At 42.6% G+C, this 23,329-nt stretch overlaps 1 protein-coding gene across 1 annotated transcript in view; it reads right to left on the reverse strand.

The window, feature by feature from the left end:
• Nucleotides 1-23,329, reverse strand: part of xpo4 (exportin 4) — a gene marked incomplete at its 5' end in the record, with an annotated part of 53,772 nt that overhangs the window by 19,944 nt on the left and 10,499 nt on the right. The window contains 3 exons of the mRNA XM_079228314.1: nucleotides 450-624; nucleotides 7,611-7,768; nucleotides 15,531-15,643. Of these exons, the coding sequence (XP_079084440.1) occupies nucleotides 450-624; nucleotides 7,611-7,768; nucleotides 15,531-15,643 (446 nt within the window). The remainder of the gene's footprint in view (nucleotides 1-449; nucleotides 625-7,610; nucleotides 7,769-15,530; nucleotides 15,644-23,329) is intronic.

A 23,329-nucleotide genomic window follows, 5' to 3' on the forward strand; every position in this document is an offset into this window, starting at 1 on the left:
CACCAAAACTACAGCCACCAAAACTACAGCCACCAAAACTACAGCCAGCCAAAAACTACAGCCAGCCAATACTACAGCCGCCAAAAACTACAGCCAGCCAATACTACAGCCGCCAAACACTACAGCCAGCAACACTACAGCCAGCCAATACTACAGCCACCAACACTACAGCCAGCAACACTACAGCCAGCAACACTACAGCCACCAAAAACTACAGCCACCAAAACTAGACGGCCAAAACTACAGTCAGCAAAACTACAGCCACCTCCTCTCCTCGGAAAAAAACTGCCTGCATAAATAAAATAAAAAATTGAAGAAAATAGAAAAAAAGCAAATATTAAATATTTTCTAGCCTGTTTTATTTCTCAGTGGAATATTTTTCATGACCGATGTTTCCTTTCTAAGGTGATGTTTCGCTTTCAGGCGTCTACACGCGCGTCACTACTCACCACCTCCTCCAGGGCGGCGCTGCGTCCGAAGGAGCCGGTGAGCAGCGTGAGGCAGTTGATGAAGGAGGTGAAGAGCTCGCTGGGCAGCGCCGTCAGAGTGCTTCTGGGGAACATGGTGATCAGATTGGAGATGATGTTGGAGATGCCCACCGCCTCCGAGTCCTCGATCTCAATCCTGCAGGGGGCAGATAACGAAGTGTGTTTTAGTCAATGAAACGATTGTACAGTAGTTTGGAAGTGAAACGGTTCAGTGGGACGAATCGGTTTCTTCTCTTTTTCCTTTTCCTCGTGTTTTGGCCCGAGGACGGCGGAGGTCAAGCCGGGGTCGCCTCACCAGCTTACACGCTCGGTGACTGAGGTTTGGACGCCGCCGTGAAAATGGACCCTCAACCAAAACTCGTGGGCAACTTGACCCCCGAGCAGTTTTCCACAGCTGCATCGGGGTTATTTTTATGGTAGGGGAGAATGAATGTAATTACACTTCTCTTTATAAATGTGTTTAATGGAAAGCCCCCTCTGGTCCAGTTCACACTTGTTTTTGTTTTTGTTCTTTGTTTTGTCGGTCCCATCTGTATTTCCTGTACTAGGTACATACAACGTGATTAAGGTAACAACAAAATCTATAAATATAATTTTGGATTATAAAAAAAAGAAAGAAAAAAGTTACAATTGTTAATAGTTGTTTAGAAAATGTAATAACAATAAATAACCACAAAGAAATACGAATACAATTGAATAGGATTCTGATTTATGTTTTCTGTTTGTTCAAAAAAATCTTATAAAACCATTTTGAATCTGTAGACTACTGCCTAATAGTCTTATTATTGCCATTTGATGACAATTGCTCATATACTGTAAGTCTAAATAAGTATATTTATTATTCTGAACAAAGGTTAAATGTTATTTCACAAGTTTCAAAAAATGCCCCTGGATTTCAGTCAGTGGGCAAAAACTGCCCCCTAAAAAATATGTAAATGTCCAACCCTGGTGTGTGTGTGTGTGTGTGTGTGTGTGTGTGTGTGTGTGTGTGTGTGTGTGTGTGTGTGTGTGTGTGTGTGTGTGTATGTGGACGCACTAAAATAAAATCATGTCATTGTTTAATTGTAATCTGAATTCTTCCCGGTATGATTGATGTGAAGAGATATTGAAGGATCACAAGAGGAATAAAAGTGTTTTTAAAAATTTAAATTACCAAAGCGCATTTAACCAGGTGTCAAACATCATTTAACAACTCTACTTGTGAGGTTATTGCTAAACAACAAAGTCAGACACAATCTAAACATCACGACTTCGGTTCCCTTCTCGATGAGATCTTGTTCATCTCCTCTGCATGAGAGACAAAGTGAAGAAAGATGCATGAAAACACGACCAGACTGCGTTTCACCAAACTGTGAGCCGACAGAAACAAAAAACTAATTTAACAAACAAAGCGTCTGCTCTGGAGAAATCCAGTCAGAGGAACAAAAGGCTGAAAAGCTCCAGATGAACAATAAAGCTCAGAATCAATAGAACCAAGCTGGAGTCTTGGTATTTATCCAAAAATGTGTTTTAAATTGAAAACATATTTTACAAGCAATGTGTCTCAACAGTACTGCAGAAGCACTGCAGCGACCTAAACACATCACACGTTATGCAACAAAGACTACCTGCACGTCGCTCTAATCACGTTTATCTGTTTTTACATGAATACAGAAAATTGAGAAACATTTTTAATATGCATCCCTAATCGTTTAGTTTTTTTATTTAGAATTGTAACAACCCTTTGAAGTTTGAAGACACGGTTTCCTTTGTCTTCTTCTGTAATTTATTGTAATTTTTTTTGGCAAACTGCAGAAGCAAAGTGAAAACAATGTTTTATTATAATTTTCTGCGTGATCTAAAATGTTTTTCTCCGTGTATATATATTTAATAACGGGTGAAAAAAAGGTTTAGAAAGGAGAAACGTTCCGAGTTCTAAATCCTTAAAGCAGGCGATGAAAAAAGTTTTGCCAGGATCATTTTTATAAATTACTTTTTTTACTTCCATCTGTGAAAACGGGATTATAAATAATAATTTCCAGAGTTGTTTTTTGTTGTGCCGGAATCACATTTCATATCATTTGTTGTTGTAATACTCATTCTGGCCACAAGAGGCTGAAGTAAAAGCGTTCAGGTTTTCCGATACGTCAAAAGAGACAGCAACATAACGCGCTAACACACAACACATGTACCTTTAATAAATATAAAACATTTAAATAACTCTTCACCTGTTCTTAAGTCAAACACGTGAGGAAACTACTTTATCTCACTATCTGGAACACATACGTTGATTTATTAGTAATAATATTGTATAATTGGTCTCTACTCATGACTAACCAGGCTTTACTTCTTACACGACGCACAGACTGCAAACAAGTTGTTTCTGAAGCGTTTTCTACAATTCTGCTCAGTTAGGATGAAATTCTAAACATGAATATTCATCCTGGATGTGTTTGAGGCGACGCGCCTCTCTCTCCCCCGTCAGAGGGCGTCGTGTGAGCGGCCGAGCTAACTCCCATCAGATGGAGCTAAACGCCAGCAGAACTGTTCAATCATTGCAGAACGTCCGGCCCTCTCTCTCCGCATGCTTCTCTGATGAGGCAATTGGAAAAAAAGCTCCAAGAATAGGTGATTACAGACGGGGAGAGAGAGAGAGAGAGAGGGGGGGGAGAGAGAGAGAGAGAGAGAGAGAGACCCCTACTCACTGCATCACGTGGTCCAACAACAAGCTGCTGCTGTGTCAGTTATTTATACACGAGTGGCCACAACAAGTAGCCCCTTAATTCAGATCAGAGCCCTTTGACTACGGACAAACTGACTGAAATACTTCTGATCTAAAACATACAACGCTTTGTATTTACCACATACACGGTTACAAAGAGCTTAGACGACGACCACAACTTGACTTAGAGCTAAGTACAATGAACTGAAATGAATTTAACTTGTTCTTTGAACAGACAGCGACTGATTTAATGTATATTTTGGCAGCTTTCGACTATTTTCATGAAGGTAAAGTCCACGTGTCGAGAAACATTGAGCAAAGACAAGCGTTGACGCTGAAAAGGTGTATTAAAAAAAGAAGGTATCCATACCTGAGCCGAGTATTTAGCTGTACTCGTACGGAAAGATTTAAAACGACACTAAGTTCTACTTCAAGTTAATTAAATTCATACAGAGCGAGCACGGTTTAAAGACAGTTTTCAGAGTTGTTTTAAGGAGCGCAGAGCGGTTGTCGAGTTGTCAAAACATTGACTTTTGTTGGTAAAACAGGTCAAATCATTTTCAACAGTAAAAATGGTATTCTAGGAGCAACTGTAAGCTCCTACAGGATCATTAAACGGGGCAAACGTGTCTCGCCGCTGCCAACCGCAGTTTTTAGAGTGCAGAATATAATTAAAACAGTCGAGGCCGGTTGGAATAAAAAGCCTGAATAACCTTCTGACGGTCAGTTGGGTCTCATCCTCACTGAGTCTTCCCACATTTAATCTCCTCAAAGTGATGTTAGTTCTGCCTGATGGAGCGAGAGGAGAGTCATCGGCGTGAAGTTTAAGTTCATGTTGTGTCTATTATGTGAAGATATTAACTTACAGCATGTGAACAATGCAGGTCTCTGATCTCTAATGCTTTTCATCTTCTTAAATAGGAAATCCTGATCTCTCTTTAGTGAGTCAAGAGTGTTAATAAATACTCTTAAGAGCAGTTTTATCCACTAAACTGTAATTTAACATCAGCTTCTTAAGCTGTGGATGAAAGTGCTATATTTAGAGCGATTTGGGTATTTTACATTTCAGATTAATAGAGGTGACAGTGTTCCCTTCATCACAACTGATAGAAGACGGACTGAGAAGCAGATGCACTGGATGTTAATAAAATAACAAAGTTTGGATTAAATCTGCAGATTAACTGAAACAAAACATGTGAGAGAAATCATAAAGATCTGGCGTATTGAGAGAAAATCATCTTGATAATTGATTTGTAATATTTCCCTGCAGAAACACTGACAGGCGACTTTGTTTTACTTCACGATAAACAGAATATTTCTGGTTTTTGGACTGTTGCTCGAACCAATCATCACTTTGGGCTTTAAAATGAATCCTGATGGACATGTTTTACTATTCTCTGGCATTTTATAAACCAAATGATTAATCTTTGTTGTCGGTCCAACAAAACAAGACATCCAGAGACGTCTCTCTGGGCTTCGTGATGGACAGGTTTCTCTCTTCTCCAGCTTTATATAGACCAAACAATTAGTCGAAAAGAGAAAGAGATGGCCGACGTAGAGACTCCTGTTACATCAGATGAAGAAAACATCGGGACAATTGGGGGAAAGATCTTTGCTCTCGTGCACGTTGCCACTAAAAAGGTGAGAAACAGTTTTCCTCTTAACGCCCCGCCGGTCGCCTCGATGCCACAAGAGCATGAGCCAGCTCCAGTACGACTGGCTGTACGTGTTTCCGCGCTCTCATTCCATACAAAAGGTCACAGCAGAGTCGGTAATGGTTCCTTGATTTCCTGAGTGAAGGCCGAGTGTTTCTGCAGCTCAGAGGCTCAAGACGAGCTGCATGGCTTCTGATTGGACGCTCTGATCCCACTCTTGACTCCACATCTGCAGACGGTACAATTGGTGAACATGATTTATACGTTTAGCAACACGGAAACGAATGTATTCCAAGATGGCGACGGCAAAAATCGCCGAACTGGAGGCTTGAAAGCGAACGTTATGTTGTTGATGCTTCTTCTGCTCCGTTTACTACCTCTATGAATTTATACATTTATTTTTGGTTTCAATGACGGTTAATTCTCACGTTTTTGTGCCTGAACTCCGTCCTTGAAAATATTTATATATGTTTATAATCAAAATAAAACTTAGAAAATAGATAAATGACATTTTGTTTTTGATGCTTCGCTCGTGCTTGAAAATGATATGCAGAAAATACACAGTTACCAGATAGAAATACCAGTTAATTTTATGGAAATATAATATTGTAAAATAATGTTTGTATAGGAATAGCAAAAGGCAGCTCCATTTTGAATTAGAGGTCAACACACTCAGTGTTTACCAGTGTTTTTGTGGTTGCTAGTGATTTGTTTCCCCCTCTCAGTTGAATAAACAGTGTCTCTGAGAGAAGAATAAAAGACATAATTTGATCCACTTTCACATAGATTAGTTTTATTTACTTTAAAGAAGGACATGAGTTCCTGGTTAAGAGTATTTGTTGCTGAACTGGGGGAGCGGCTCTTCCCATCGAGCGTGCAGATGCTGGAATCAGAGGCCATTAAAAAAACACACAGACTCAACAAGCAATTACTTCCTGTAAATAAAGCAGACATGGCTCAGTGTGAGTCACACTCCTGCTGCCGGCGGCCTCCACTTGTTGAGTCTCTGGATTTAAGGAACATGAAATCCTTGAGATACCCGAGGGAGACGATGAGCGACAACATAGCGGTTCAAACGGACAGCCGAGGGTCATAAAGAACATCATATTTACATTTTAATGCACAAAAGGATGAAATCCAGCCTTTAATAGACGATATTTTGACTGCGTGTGATTTTAATGCCCAGAATGTCGTTATTTTCCACAATGAGATCACTTTAGCGAAGGAACCGTTAATCTATTTTAGGTGGCGGTTGTGTCATAACGTCTGCTTTCGACGGGCAGGTTTGAATTAGTTCCGTCTGTCAGTGTGGTCGAGACGACTTAGAAGGGTTTAGCTGATTATCAAACAGAAAAAGAAAAAGGGAAAGCGTGAGAGAGGTCAATGAGGCGCGATGGAGAGAGTTGAATGAGGATCAAACTGCTGCAGTATCTCTACAGTCCTGGATGTGGACGTCTGCTCCATCATCGTTATTCTGGACTTCACCCTCTCTTTCCATCACCAGAAGCCTCTCAAGACTCCGGCTCCAGCCTCCTCACCTAAACATCACCCACCAAGAGCTGCATCTCAAACAGAAATCCTCCTCCTCACCTACAAATCACTCCAGTCCAACTCGCTCCCACCAAATAATCCATATTGCTGCACCTTTGCACACCTTTATAATGCTTCTAAACACCTTTATAATGCTTCTGAACACCTTTATAATGCTTCTAAACACCTTTATAATGCTTCTGAACACCTTTATAATGCTTCTAAACACCTTTATAATGCTTCTGAACACCTTTATAATGCTTCTAAACACCTTTATAATGCTTCTGAACACCTTTATAATGCTTCTAAACACCTTTATAATGCTTCTGAACACCTTTATAATGCTTCTAAACACCTTTATAATGCTTCTGAACACCTTTATAATGCTTCTGAACACCTTTCAAATACCTCTGAACACCTTTATAATGCTTCTGAACACCTTTATAATGCTTCTGAACACCTTTATAATGCTTCTGAACACCTTTATAATGCTTCTAAACACCTTTATAATGCTTCTGAACACCTTTATAATGCTTCTGAACACCTTTATAATGCTTCTAAACACCTTTATAATGCTTCTGAACACCTTTATAATGCTTCTGAACACCTTTATAATGCTTCTAAACACCTTTATAATGCTTCTGAACACATTTATAATGCTTCTGAACACCTTTATAATGCTTCTGAACACCTTTCAAATACCTCTGAACACCTTTATAATGCTTCTGAACACCCACCTGTTCACCAGTGGACTCAGTCTACCATGTGATTTATTCTTTGTATGTTATTTGTTCTGCCTTCACATTTCTAAAGCGTCCCTTGAAAGGCGCGACAACAATCAACACTATTATTATTATTATTATCAACAAAAAAGAAAATCAAGCAGGTCCCTGCTGTGAGCTTTTGGAATTGTTGATTTTTGGGATTTCTTCACGACTAAATGGACAGGAGGAATTATTACAGCAACCTTAAATAACTCTGTGAACAAATGGCACATGAGTACTGTTTCAAGACAGATGTAGACCTGCACTATGAAGTCCATATCCCGGTGCTCGTCAGCACAAAACCTCACAACTCACTGATGAATACCTTTAAGAGGTTCACTCTTTAAAATGTGAATTATAAAGCAACCTTTCTTCACCTGCCAACGACATGCCTGTTTAATCACGACCGTCTGACCAGAGTTTAAACACAACCCGTCACATGGTGCCGGAGGTACGGACACGTGCAACTGACCCGTTGATCATGCTGAGCAGGCCCTCCACCAGGTGGGCCAGGTAGGACACCTGGGCGCCCTCGTCGGGGAACACGGGCCCGTGCATGGAGGCCAGCTGGGCCAGGCACTGCAGGGAGTCCTGGGCCATGTCCGAGTCCTCCCGGATCTTCCTGTGCACCTGCAGGAGATCAGAGATTAAAGATGTTTATTCCTCACTTCGCTTAGAGTACAGTAGAGTGAAAAATACAAATATATACACAATAAATAAACACCGTACAGGGGTTGGATGTAACGTTTGACTTCTCAATGAACCAGCCGGTACGTAGGATATAAAAAAAGGACCGTCGCTGTTCTACGGTGTGTGAATGTTGATAATCTGATGTGGCTCCTCTCATCAGGGTGTGAATGGGTGAATGATGTCATGTCGTGTTAAAGCGCTTTGAGTGGTCAGAAGCTTCACAAGTACGGATCATTTACCAGAAAGACTTAACATGCTAAAAATACTTTTTCCACAATTTACTGAAAGTTTACAAATTATTTCAGACTTGATGTGAGAAGAAGAAACCAGGTGAGTCGCATGAAAATTACTAAATGTATGCATATTGTTTTTCATCAACTTTGGACAACTTTAAATTATATAAACTTCAGGTTTCACCTCAATATAAATACATGTTTTTATTTATGTTTTATCCAACTCTTGCTCATTTTTTGTCTAAACTTTACGATAAGCAGCAGAAAACAGATTAACCAATTCAAAAAGAAATAATGAACTGATTGATGCCATCAACGCCTCCTGAAGGCCCGAAAACAACAAACAAACAGGAAGGAAACACATTCAAGAGCTTTAAAAACATGTAAAGCTTGTACTACCTGCCTGCCTTTATGAAACGTGGTGGGAAGGTGAGTCCGTTAAACGATTGAGCGGATGCACCAGCTCGATCTCTACTTCATGACACAGAGACGGCCTTAGCGTGTCCTTCTAGTCTGAACTGAATGTTTTAAAGCCCTCCGGATTAGGAGAAACCGGTCACACCCCCGAAATACAGCGTGCGAAAGCAAGTTTACCCTCCGCGTGTTGCCGTTTGCGCCGATGCTCCGGGGAGAACGTTGACGCGTTAAGTAAATTAAACTTAAATCATCTGCAAAGAACCCCACAAATAGAGACGCCGTCGTCGACGAAGAAGGAGAACCTTCCTCTTCCTCCCGTCACGCGTTCAGAAACAGATCACGGATACTCACCGCCGTCTCCCACCAACACAGCTGATCCCAAGAGAGACGGAGAATTGATTATTGTTATTTGGTTCCCCCGTCTCTTCAGACACGGCGACCCCTCTCAAACACGCAGAGCGCCTAGCGGGACCCAGAGAGGAAGGACTCCCGCCGGGGTGGAAACCTCAGTGCCGAGCTTCTGTTGTTTTTTGTGGTCCGTGCCGAGCGGTCGCACGGCGACGAGCGAGGAGGCATTGTTGCTTTTTAATGGTGAGACGCAGACGGCAGCGGCAGCCTATCGGCGACGCGGGTTTCACACCGACGGACGTCTGCAGCTCAGACCGCTTGCTGCCGCGGCTCCCAGCGCTTTGCTTCTCCTCCCGTCATCCCTTAGAGCCAGAGAGAGAGAGAGAGAGAGCTTCACCGGCTCCACATGGCCCCATCGCAGAGGCAATCAAACTTTCAACCTCCCTCTCTCTCCTTGTTGCTTCCTCCTCCTCCTCCTCCTCCTCCTCCTCCTCCTTCTTCTTACTCCCTCCCCTCAAATTCTTCCTCCCCTCCCCGCTCTCCTGCTGGGGGTGAGCCACGCTGCCGGGAATCTCCGATGCTAACGTAGTGTAGCCACCAGTCTCTGCTGCTGCTCTCTTCCAGAGCGTGAAGTCATCCTCTGGAAGAGCTAAGTGGGAGGAGGAGGGTGGAAAGTGAGCAAGAGTGGGAGGCAGGAAGGAGGGAGGGAGAGGCAGTGCAAGGCCAAAGGATTGAACAGCGCAAGCTCTGAAAAAGCAGCTGCACCAGCGAATGATCCACGCGATGCCAGTAATGTCAGTCGCCTTGAGTCTGACTATAGTTAGAGACACACTGTGTGTGTGTGTGTGTGTGTGTGTGTGTGTGTGTGTGTGTGTGTGTGTGTGTGTGTGTGTGTGTCAGTATGCGGGGAGTGGGATGGATGAAAGGAGAGAGAACAGGATACAATGATATGGAAGGTTTTGGTGGTGCAGATCAGATTGATGCATATTTGATTAATCAATGGATTTGTTGTCAGCAAAGTATTTAATAAACATGTTGAACGTCGTCTGGCTGCACAGGAACGAAGCCGAGATAAAGTTAAACAATAACATAATTATGACGTCAAATCAGGGGTGACAGTTATATGGTTTTGGGGGGAAAACAGTGTGTGTGTGTGTGTGTGTGTGTGTGTGTGTGTGTGTGTGTGTGTGTGTGTGTGTGTGTGTGTGTGTGCAAATTAAAAGTACAGACACGGGCGGCCTGGCTGTATGTTTATGCAAACTATTAAAAATCTACTTAATTATTGCTGCTAATGTAAACTAACATCCGTCATAATATAACACGTTAGTTACATGTACCAGGGTCATAAATATGTTTATTATTATAAGGCTCTTCTCATTCCTTTAAGGGTCTTTGTTACTGATCATATTTAATAATGGCGATTTTATGAGATTCAACCGACATCAACTGATTATTTTTTAAATAATTGGAAATTCTATAATATGTATAAAATAAAAAAAAGAAACGCGCTCATTACAATTTATTATAATATTTAATTCATACAATATTTCTTCAGTGATCAAATAGCTTGTTTTGTCTTACAAAACCGTCAAAAAAATATAAAGACTGAAGATGTCAGAAACGGTGATATATGAGAAAGAAAAGCATAACAATCTGAGTTTTTAAGACTCATAATACTAATTATGATTATAGATCAGGAGAAAATCATAATTATTATTATGATAGATCAGGAGATAATCATCTCATATTCCAGAGTAGTTCTCTGAAGAAACGTTCTGCCGTTTAACAAAACTAAAATCAGGAAACGATCCGATTGCTTCGAGTTAATGTCAGGAGTTAAAAGAGTCTCACAGATTAAATGAAATATTAAACATTATAGTCGCTCATGAACAATGATGCTGTGCTCAAGAAAGAAGAGCATTTTAATTTTGTAGCTAAAAACATAATCAAACTAATCAAAGCTGAAGAAAAAAGCGGATATCAGATCAACTGATGCTTTGAGTTTAGTTATTAATAATGTGAACCATAAACATGGACAAGAGAACAAAGCAGATCTGAGACTGGATTCTGATTAAAACCCAGATTGAACACAAACTGCAGCTCATTTTGGTCTGAAGCAAAGAAACTAGAGGAATTTAAAATGAGAAAGAGAGAATGCATGAAATGAGCTGCAATGAGGGCCGAGCTGAGGGAGAGGAGACCGTCGGGTAGACGGAGAGGTGAGGATGAGGAGGAGGAAGAGGGAGGAACAAAGGGAACGAGGAAGGTATTTATAGCAGGAAACAAAGCCGGGTGTCCGTTACCTCGGGGCTCAGAGCCTCGGCTCTCCGCTTCACATGATCGTCTCTCCATCACCGAGTTACCGCCTGCCTTCAGGCCGAAGTCTCTGCTGCCCGTCGGTCCCTGAACGCCTCACTGATTGTGTTCACTGCTAGAGAGGGAGCTTCGTCGACACGCTCACCGATATCCACAAGGTTCTCACGGCGGCGGCGGCCATTTTAATCTGCCTTTTCTGATCGAGGACATGCATTCAGGTTTTAGGAGGTTCTTTGGATATGTAAGCGCTTCAGAATATGAGTTTCAGTCGGGTTTCAGCTGCTGACACCATTTGAGTCAAACAAAGCAACTCTATTGGCCGATAGGCGACAAGAAAACATGATCAGGGCGCCGCTAAATGTTTGATTTGCTCCCTTTATCTTTTCTGATCCGATTCTGAGCTGGAGCTCAAACTTTTACTCATAACTATAAATTCTGCAGGAATTTTGTTTTTTTAAACGTGTGAGTGCATAGAGACGTTTTTACTTATGTGTGCGATGAAATAAACCAGATGCACCCAATCGTCTTGGATGATTGTGTGTTTGTTTGCGTGCGGGAACAAACACACAATCACACTTTGCTGCCGCTCTGTAATCACGGAGCCCAACAGAAACTCAAAACTCAAGAGCAACACAAAGCCGACAAAAAAAAAAAAACCACAGCAGAGGCCAAGAGAAAGACAGACGCTTCCGTGTGTGTCCTTTTCTTCGTCTCCGTCTTCTTGGTTGTAGTCGGGGTCAAATCAACAAAGGTGGAGTGTGTTTATTTTGAAGGAGGCCAACAACCGCCGTAGTCTTCTTCCTTTCCAGTCTACAATCAACAATTTATCCCCAAACCTCTCAAACTCCTGCAAACTGCATCCAGGTTTCACTCTCTCGTTAAATTACATTTCTCTGTTCCGTCTTTTTCCTTTGTCTTCTCTCTTCCTCTGAGCGTCTGAGTCGTGGTGATTTAACGGCGGCGGTGGAAACGATCTCACTGGGTCGTAGACTCTATTATAGTCAATGAACCACCTTTATAGGACCATAAGAGTCACACTTTATTATTTGGTGTTTATGTTTGAAAAACAACAATGTCTTCCCCTTAAAGCACCACGTTCACGTTACTCTGTGTTTTTTATTGTAAAGGAAAACCCACAACGCGTGAGATGCGTTGCACGGTGATGAAGTGGCGCTAAAAGCTTTCAGTCGGGGGCACCAGTGCTCCCAGTGGATCAGTGAGGGAGCCCTGGAGCCGGCTAATGGGAGACTGACAGAGCCCCTCAACAGGGTGCAGAGTGTGTGTGATGGGTGGGTTACTGCGGTTGTTAACAGGGGCCCCTAATCCAGGGGCCGAGCTCTAATCCTGCCACCGGTCTGCTGTGGACTGTGACCCTGATGGCGCGTGTCTCCGAGCACGCGCGCACACACACACACACACACACACACACACACACACACACACACACACACACACACACACACACACACACACACACACACACACACACACACACACACACACACACACACACACACAGCTGAGGAGACACAGCAGCTGACGGCAGAAGACCCCATTAAACTGGATAAATACACACAAACACTCCACTGACTCAAATTGACACAATCCCACAGAGACAGATATGCGCCAACAACACACACAAATATGCAAGAAGATGTTGTAACACACACACACACACACACACACACACACACACACACACACACACACACACACACACACACAGAGAGAGACAGCTGACCGCAGCAGTCTTACAATAACAAACAGTTGAGCTACTAGAAATACCGGAGTGAGCGCTGAGACTGAAGGCCTGAAACTGAAACCAACACAAAACACATCCTGCAGATTCCAGCGGCAGCAAAGAGAGAACCCGACCGCAAGAACAATGACAAACATTTTTATGCGCGACAAACTGCCGCGGCCAATCAAATGCCTCTGATCGGCGGCCGAGTGCTTTTGTGTGACGAAAAACCAACAACCCTCTGATTGCAGTCGCCGCTCGGAGCCAATTACAGGCCTTTGTGATCCTTTGTGCCGGATAATCACCGAGTTCTGACTTCACACAATCACTCAATCAAAGTAGAAATAGTTCAGAAGAGTTATCATTTTAGCTCCAGCTGCAAGATAATAACTGGAACCACAGAGGAAAGTTTCAGCAGCGGTGACGAACAAAACAACGCAACGTTGAAAACAGATTTAAAGATATTAAAGATATTAATGTGTCTGTGAAACTGCCAACAAAAATAACCCATGTGCATATTTCCACATAGAAACGCCACCAATTGTTATCACACATTAATATCACAAACATAATCCACTTCTTCAAGTGTAGAAGAGTTTAAGAAACATTTATAATTAGGTTAATATTTGCCTTTAAAACCATATTCAAAAGGAAAGGCTCTTCTGAAGCAAACTGAAAGCGACAATGAGGTGAAAATACTTCAAGATAAAGTGACTGAAACTGGTCCTTTTATTGACTAGAACCCTTATTGTTAACCACATCTTCCTGATAAAATAATCCAATATCGAGTTACAAACACAAACAAGTTTCCTGTTCTGTAACCGAACAAAAGACGACCAACCTAACTTAACCTAAGCTTCCAGAGGAACCGTCTCACCCCTCAAACTGGATTCTATATCTATAAACTTCATTGTATTCATCTGAATTATGCCTGGGCGATAAAACAATATGGACCGAAATAGACAATTAGATGGTTTCACTTAAATGCAAACCGACAGGAACAAACCCAACTCATGAACAGCCAATCACAGCCCTCGTTAACGGAGGGAACAGCCAATCATTTAACAGATGTATTGTTGTTAAGTCTAAATGAATATCAGGTGTAAACTGAGCAGGAAAACCATCCTCACAAAACTTATTTTATCACCTTTTGGAGGACGCAACATGTCGCCAAATATAAACACATTTTAGTTATGAACAATTATTGATGCACAGAAACAAAACATTTGATCTTGATACAAGTTCCAGCCATATGCGTTGCTGAATATACATGTAAAATATGATTTGTGGAACAAGCTAAAGAACGCCAGTCAAGTTGCAGTTACATCCACGCGCTTCATCATTTTATTGGTTTAAAATGGTCGCACATAAGCATATGAATTCTTAAGTAATGGACAGAAATATGTTTCGTGAGGTCACAGTGATCAAATGTTCATTGGCTCCTCCGGTTGGATGAACGTTTGGCCCAAATTTAGAAGAAAGCATCCAAAGCAAAGGCCAAGACGTTCCTTCAACCGCTCCATGAATGAAACCCTCACAAACTAGTCAACAATGCCATAAACCAAACATTAAAGTCCATGTTTCATTGCTTTTATGAGTCTTAAAAAGTACTTAATGTAGTATACGAGTGTCCTCAATGATTCTACTTCATATTCTCTCTTCTTTTATTATTGCACGCTTAGAAATGAGTAACTTTGCCATTTTAATCCCATATTCTGTATTTTAGGGCGACTGGAAGATGAAAAACAGCCTCTTGACTAACTCACAGCGATGTTTTATTAATGCACACTGCTCCTGCCGGATAAACCAATGAACACAGAAGAAATGAATACATAAGCGTGTGGTGTCGTGGAGCAGCAACAGGGAGGAGCTGCAGAGAGCAGGAGGCGGCAGGTAAAGGGGCAGTATTTGGCAGTGGGGCAGCCTGACATGCCGAGTAGTGGAGCAGTATCTGGCGACGTGCAGCCAGACGCTTTGGAGCTGACCGGTTTGTTCCACACTTCTCCTCCCACGCCGGCCGCTAAGCCAGCGTGGGCCGCCTCTTAAAACACACAAAGCCACTGCACGGAAATACACATCGACTTCACCGGGCGGTCCTCTGGACAGACGCACAATAACACAACCCCACTGCACAGCACCCATAAATCTACTTAATGGGGCGCGAGAAGAAAACACACAACGCCAAACCAGTGAAAACCTCACGCCAAAAACACCAGGGCAAGTGAGGCTTCTTTGCCCAACATGAAACCGTCTCTTTGTTTCTCAGAAATAAACTGCCATCGAGAGGAGGAGGAAGAGGAGGACAGAGACCTCCCTGACAGAGATGGATGTAAAGCAGAAGGACGCTCACAGACGGGAGCAGAGCCACTGACACTCAAACACAAAGTTTCCCCATTTGTTGTAACGCCGTTTTAAAAAGGAAATAGAAGCGAACACATAAATGTAAAACCTTCAGAACCCAACATCTTTGTTGGTGGTAAATAAACCTCCATCTAAAAAGGGACAGCAGTGGAGGAGGAGGGTGAGAGAGGACAGAAGGATGCGGATGATGTAAAGCAGAAGGACGCTCAGAGGATGTCAAACAAGTTAATCCAGGAACGCCATTAAACAGGAAGTAGAAAAGGAAGACACATGACGGGGTACTCACGGTGAAGAAGAGGTCCATGACGCGGGTGTCCAGCAGCGCCTCCCTCCAGCTCTCCGTAGGCTTGAGCGTGACGTTCTGCGTGGCCTCGAACATGGCGATGTAGTGGCGCCCCAGTGACCCGCCGGCAGTTAAGGCCAACAACAGCATTGAGAGGAGGAGGAGGAAGAGGAGGAGGAGGAGGAGGAGGAGGAGGAGCGGCTCCTGTCACTACGCTCCCTCTCAATGGGTATTTCTGGTACGTCTTTGGTTTGAATGACTCGCTGCTCACTTGTTGCTCCTTCTCACGAATCCTTTACACAATTTAATGTTCTCACCCTCCCTTCCTTCCTTGTTTCCTTGTTCCCTTTCCCTTCGTCAGCTCTTCATCTGCCACAGAGGAGAACGTCCTTCCCTCCCTCTTGTCCCTTCTCCTTGCTCCAATCTTTATCCTCTGACTCGTCCTCTTCTTCACCTCCCCTTTTTCCTTGTGCACACTCGGATTTCTCCCCTCTGCTTCCTCACACACACACACACACACACACACTCAAACACACACACCGGCTGCAGCCAATCGGGACTCTCGGTCCGCTCCTCCACGCAAGACGTCCTCGAGACTCCTTGCTGCACTGAGACACGCCCCCTGGCTCCTCGGCCAATCAGCTCGCCTCTCCTCCCGACTGCTTCCCTGAGACCTGAACGACTCGCTCTCTGCCCCAGAAACCCTCCAGTGACCTCATCACACACTCTCCTCTTTTGTCCGGAAATATGCTAAAAAAAATAACAGACTTTCATCCGATTTAAACATCTGAACGCACACAACCCGTCCTTAACTTTTCCCACACACTGTCTCCTCCTTTCAAACTTTCTCTCCACCCACAACAAGCTTCTCCACAAACCCACAACACACACTTTCTCCCCACGCAGCCACAACACTTCCTGTCCTTGCTGGAGCCTCCTAAAAACACACACACAAACTCCACACACACACACATCTCCAGACAGAAGCTAGTTGCCAAAACAAGCAGATGTATTAATTTCTTTTTTTGTTTCAGGGAAATACAAACAAACCAAGAATCAACCTCTTTTAAAACAATCTCTTTCCTTCATTTGACTTTTTATAAACTGGCTAGCGTTCAGTTTTCCCCTTAAAAAAGGGAAACGTTGCTATATTTCAACCTTTTTTTCTCATAAGTGACTAACAGGGACGGGTCCAGTATTGAGGAAGAACGCGGCGATGATGATGAAGGTCCACCAAAAGTATTTGTGTTATTTGTGTCTGAAAACGTGGAAAGAAGCCGACATCACGTCATGTGACACGGCGGTGGAAATGTGAGAGAGAGATGGAGAGAGAGCAGCTTATAGTTATCTAAAATAAATACATCTATAATCTTCATAGACTTCTTTAGAAGAAGAGGAGACTAAACCAAAGCACTTCCTCCTGAAGAGACTTGATCTTGAGACAATAACAAACATCCATAAATGTTTCTGCTCCAATTCAAACCATGAATGTTATTTGTACGCAGCACTTTTTATCAATAGCGAAATATTATAAATATGACATTTTACTACCCTTTTAGGTTAAGTTTAACATGACAAGTTATACATATATAACAGTATTATGTTTAACTTTATATATTGTATTCCTGTATTTCTAGTCTTAGATCCTAAATAGGTTTTGTTTTACTTCAAAACCTGCAGGAGCACAAATTAATATATTTATAATGAATTTCTAAATGACTTGTATGGTATATTTAGAGACTTTGTAATGTCCAATAAAGAATAAATGTGGGTTTTAACAACGTTTGCATTGACTGAGCGTTGCATTCTCCCTTAGTTTTTTATTTTGGTTTCAGCCACTCATACAATCTTAACCACAATTTCTCATTTATAATTTGTATTTTAACTCTTTCCAATAAACTTTAGAAACAATTTAACTATAATAAAGTAAAACCTCCCGTCAGCTTAACAGAATAAAACAGTTTAACATCCTTCATGTGTTACGTTATCGTCTCCCATCCAGTAGACAATTACAACTATAAAGTATTCCTACCCATGATGCCTTTTGGTTCTCTGTGCAGGTTGTGAGATTATACATTTCTTGTGAAAAGAGTAAAACATAAATCAAAAGGGAATGACGCTGTTCTTCCACACACAACCTGCGTCTCCGCCCGGTGGCTCGGTGACAGCGGAACCTTCCAGAGGAATGTTCCATCAAAGCCCGACAGTGGCAGAGGTCGCAGAGGTCGAGCATTCCTCCGACACGGGCCCAGTCCCTCCCCTCGCACACTCACACACACCACGCTTTTCAGCACAAAAGTTGGCACCTGTCTAAGAGACTGTGAGTGTGTGTGTGTGTGCGCGTGTGTGTGTGTCCAATGATTGGCTTTCAGGCCTCGTTAAAAATAGTGGTGGTGAGGCAGGAGACCTCCATCTGAACCTTTCTGAAGGGTTCTGCAATACGACTAACATCCTATTTATTTGTTTTATTCCAGGCTTTAACTGTTTATTTATGATCCGATCTCTTTTATTTATTTAGTTTCACGTGATGAAATTCACCTTCTTCCACTTGCCTCTAAGTTCTCTTGGCCGTTCAACTTTCTCGTCTATCTTGATGCGATTTTCCGCAAAAATTAACCAGGTTAAATAAAAGGGTATCTTTCTAATCGCTCATATTTTCAATACGGAAAGTCTTTTCCGACCTGCTGACCGACAGAGTCCTAAAGACCTCAAAGGGACCACATCGGTGGCAGAGGTTGCACAAACCCTCTTAAAGATCGTATGACTGAGACAAAACTCACAAGAGACCTCAGGAATGAAAACTACACGGCGACTTGGGAGCGTTTCACACAGCCGGTGTGACTGTTGTGACTCCACCAAGAGAGAAGACCAGTCCATGTTTAAAATAGTTTAACTGATTGTTTGTGAAAGGTTCATTTGACCAGAAGAACATCAGGAATACTTGTCATCTATAAGAGTTTACTTCCGATGGCCGAACAAAAAAATAGCTTTGAAAGAAGGAGCAAGAAACAAACCAGCAGATGTGACATGTTTACTAAGAAGCTGTTTATGAGATCAGACGACTGGAAGTTACTTTAAAAGAGTCCAACACTGAAAAACGCTATACTATGGTCACTGGTTGCACAAAAACAAGATGGCGACGACTAAATGGCAACCTCGAAGCTTACCATCTACTTCCTATCCACAATTTATGATTGAACACTCGTTAGCTAGTGATTGCGTTAAACGTTAGCTATTGGCTGCGTTAAATGCTTTCTAGTGGTTGCATTAAACGTTAGCTGGTGGTTGCGTTAAATGTTAGCTAGTGGTTGCGTTAAACGTTAGCTAGTGGCTGCGTTAAACGCTTGCTAGTGGTTGCGTTAAACGCTAGCTAGTGGCTGCGTTAAACGTTCTTGTTGCATTAAACGTTAGCTAGTGGTTGCGTTAAACGTTAGCTAGTGGTTGCGTTAAACGCTCTCTAGTGGTTGCGTTAAACGTTAGCTAGTGGCTGCGTTAAACGTTAGCTAGTGGCTGCGTTAAACGTTAGCTCGTGGCTGCGTTAAACGTTCTCGTTGCATTAAACGCTCTCTAGTGGTTGCGTTAAACGTTAGCTAGTGGTTGCGTTAAACGCTAGCTAGTGGTTGCGTTAAACGTTAGCTAGTGGCTGCATTAAACGTTAGCTAGTGGCTGTGTTAAACGTTAGCTAGTGGCTGCGTTAAACGTTAGCTAGTGGTTGCGTTAAACGTTCTCGTTGCATTAAACGCTCTCTAGTGGTTGCGTTAAACGTTAGCTAGTGGTTGCGTTAAACGCTAGCTAGTGGTTGCGTTAAACGCTTTCTAGTGGTTGCGTTAAATGTTAGCTAGTGGTTGCGCTAAACGTTAGCTAGTGGTTGCGCTAAACGTTAGCTAGTGGCTGCGCTAAACGCTAGCTAGTGGCTGCGTTAAACGTTCTTGTTGCGTTAAACGTTAGCTAGTGGTTGCGTTAAACGTTACCTAGTGGTTGCGTTAAACGTTAGCTAGTGGTTGCGTTAAACGCTCTCTAGTGGTTGCGTTAAACGCTCTCTAGTGGTTGCATTAAACGCTCTCTAGTGGTTGCATTAAACGCTCTCTAGTGGTTGCATTAAACGCTCTCTAGTGGTTGCGTAAAAACGTTAGCTAGTGGTCGCTTTAAACGTTCTCTAGTGGTCGCTTTAAACGTTAGCTTGTGGTAGCGTTAAACGTTAGCTAGTGGTTGCGATAAACGTTAGCTAGTGGTTGCGTTAAACGTTAGCTAGTGGTTGCATTAAACGTTAGCTAGTGGTTGCGTTAAACGTTCTCGTTGCATTAAACGCTCTCTAGTGGTTGCGTTAAATGTTAGCTAGTGGCTGCGTTAAACGCTCTCTAGTGGTTGCGTTAAATGTTAGCTTGTGGTTGTGTTAAATTCTCTAGTGGTTGCGTTAAATGTTCTCGTTGCATTAAACGTTCTCCAGTGGTTACGTTAAATGTTCTTGTTGCACTAAACGTTAGCTAGTGGTTGCGTTAAACGTTCTCTGAATTGCAAAAATTACGTCATAATCCATTATTACCCATCATTTCACTTTTTCAATTTTAATAAGACATAAGCCAAAGGCGTATTTAAAAAGGTGGATCCTGTAATTCCATTGTTTATTCTAATTCATATATAAATTCAGCCTCTCCAGGGTCTGCAGGTTTCCTATACAGCTCTGTTTAGGTGCATGAATGTATGTGTGTGATTTTTAATAATTAATATACCGAACAAGATTGTTTATTTCTAAGGGAATGAAGAGAACATACGACCCGTCAGCAGCACAGATGCTCTTCAAGGCCACCAGTTCGTCAAAATGACGGGGCGGCCTTCAGATTTTACCGCCGGCCGTCGAAAGAATTCCATCAATGGCGGAAAATATTCGGTTAACGTGACCCCTGAAGTTATCTGAATCTGAAGGTTTTGTGCGTTACTCTGGGTCTAAAATAAAACGCATACCTCGCGAACGTGTTCACTCTAAGCTTAAACACTTGAATTCTGAAGGGAACTCCAACCTGCCGAGTAGACAAGTGAATTTACAACTTCAAGCATCGTCGCCGCTCTGCTGGGAAAGAGATATGTGTGATGGTGTGTGTGATGGTGTGTGTGATGTGTGTGATCGTGCGCATGCCTCCAGGATGAGTAATGGACGCGGAGTGACGAGGACATGTGGCCGTGGGGTTTGGTGGGTTTTTAAAAGACATCACCTGCTACTATCTCAACCCGTCCAGCAGGCTCCAGAATAACTAATGTGACACGTCAATTTTCCACTGGACAGACGCACACACACACAGACAGACGCACACACACACAGACACACACGCCACGAGGGTTTTAAATCAAAGGCGAGTGAGGAGAGTGGTTTAGTTCCCACGTGCCGTTGCCAAACTTGCCGGCACACACAAGCACACATTGTAATAACTTCATTTACACCGGTCACGATGCCAACGGGGCGGCTGCTGCTGGTTACCGCCGGCTCCTCTGGCAGAGAGACGAGCTGCTTTTCAAGTTTCATTTCCTGCCCCGATTCCGTTCATTCTGTTGAGCCAAAGCCACTTGGACGTCCAGTATTTACGGCTTCCCTCGCATGTGAGCCGCAGCCCAGGTAGAGCGCCTCAACGCACACATCTCCACTTCAAAGCGGCAATAAAAAGACATAATTCTTCCCTTCGCGGGGCTGTGATCCAGCGTGACGAGCGCAGCGCTAACGGACCGCATGACTGCAGAGCGGCTAACGTGGGCGGAGCTCCTTTGAGACACCAAACATGAAGGAAAAACGTTTATCTTTGTTTGTTGATCTTGTTGCCACATGCTGAGTAAAGTGGAGCAGCTGTAAATTATATTTAAATACATTTTGATTTGTGTCCCTTTGTCACAAACGTTACGTGAACGAGACTCAAGGAGACATCAGTCGGGCCAGCTGCTGCTCGAACCCAAAGACAATTACAAATATGTGAAAATTGTTCTCCTAAATCACTCGAACAAGCAAACAAAGAACAAATCTGGTCGCAGTGATTCTTGCAGGAGACCCAGGGAGTTAAGTTATGCTGCGTTATCTCAGCCTGAAGAGATTTATAAGCTTTGGGGAGATATTTTACTGGATTAGCGACAGTTCAGACCACAGATATCTGTCCCAAAAAGACACACAACCTCAGAGGAGAACTCAGGGGAGTCAGTGCGATTCCTCCTCTGGGGAACATGAATGATCACAACTATTCATCAAACAATGTTTGAGATATTTCAGTCAGAAACAAAACAAACAGACATTATCGTCTCCAGAGTCAAAGCATGACTAAAAAAAACATGTTTTTCCATCAAGTCTGTCTTATTATATTTATTATTTGTGAGTGTTTAGATGTGTTTTCTTGCACTTCTGCTCCTTTCCATTAGTTTTTATGTCTCTCTTCCTGTTGAAACCGTCTCACACAGCCAGCCAGTAAAAGACAAGCATATTCAAACGGTTGACTTGTGCAATGTGATTTGTAATAAATGGGCTGAATGCAGAACCACCCTGGTATAGTTTACAGCTCATTAAAGCGTCTTCACATTCCCCGTCTCCTCTTTCAAATGCACAATGTGCGGGTTAGCGTCTCCGCGGCCGCTTTAAGTGGACAATCTCAGCCATCTGAACATCTCGCCGGCCCCAGCGACCTTCGTGCCCGAGGGTGGCGGATTAGCGAGCCTCTCCCGTATCCTCTATTCATTAACGGCTGATCCTCCCGACTTGAGGACGGCGCTCGCGGCGCGGCGAGGACGAGGCCGCCAGCCGCCGCGCGAGGAGCGCCGCGCTATGCTAAGGCGCGTGGTGGGGTTTAAGTGATATATCCTCCTTTAAGTCTCCCTGCAGCCTCGCCATGTGGAATAACAGGCCGGGAATACCTCCTCCCTCCTCCTCCCTCCACTGGTCGGCCCCCATCTGTTCAGACAGCAGTTGTCATTAATCCTCACACCACTGAATCAAATCAAGAGTATATCCGTTACTCCGCTGCACACGGAAAGTGATAACTTGTGGATGAAGGTGGCGATTTTAGACCTCAGGTTATTGTGTAATAAATCTAAACACGCCGACGTGACACCTCTTATATTTCCATAACAGACTGCTTTGAGAGTTTTAAGGATGAGAAAATAATAATATGGCAATTCCTATTAATCTAAAATGCCAATCTGCAAGTTTCATGGTATGTTTTTGGGCTCATCAAAGCTCTTTGGTCTTCTTCTACATATTTAAGTTAGTAGAAGCGTGAGACGTGGACGTTGTTTTAGTCGCTAAAGGAACACAGAAAACAAACATGTACTTTTACACAGAAGCATTCAAACTCATGAAAGTAGAAAAGAATTATGGTCAAAATAAACTTAAATACCAAAAGTACTCACAATGCAGAAGGATCCATTTTAGAATAATAGGATGGAGCCAATTTTGACTACTTAAGACTGCTGGGTAACTTAATCAATAATTATAATTATAATAAAACATAATGTATTAGTTGACTATCATTTTGTGTTAATTTAAATCTGCAAAGTAACTTAAAATGGCAGATAACTGTAGGAAAGTAAAAAGTACAATATTTCCTTTTCCGATGTTGTGGAGTAACATAAAACTGAACTCAAGTATTATTAAGTACAATACTTGAGTAAACGTACCTGTTACCTTCCTGAGAACTCATCTTTCATGTCCAAAATGTAATTAATTTATTATTATAATAATAAATGTTTGTTGGTCTATATGTGTTTATCCTGGGACAACATTCCAAGAAAATCTTAATTGACATGTGTGCATGTTATTTTCCTCATTTGTTCCA

The sequence above is a fragment of the Taurulus bubalis genome, assembly GCF_910589615.1.
Source record: "Taurulus bubalis genome assembly, chromosome: 1".
NCBI lineage: Eukaryota > Metazoa > Chordata > Actinopteri > Perciformes > Cottidae > Taurulus > Taurulus bubalis.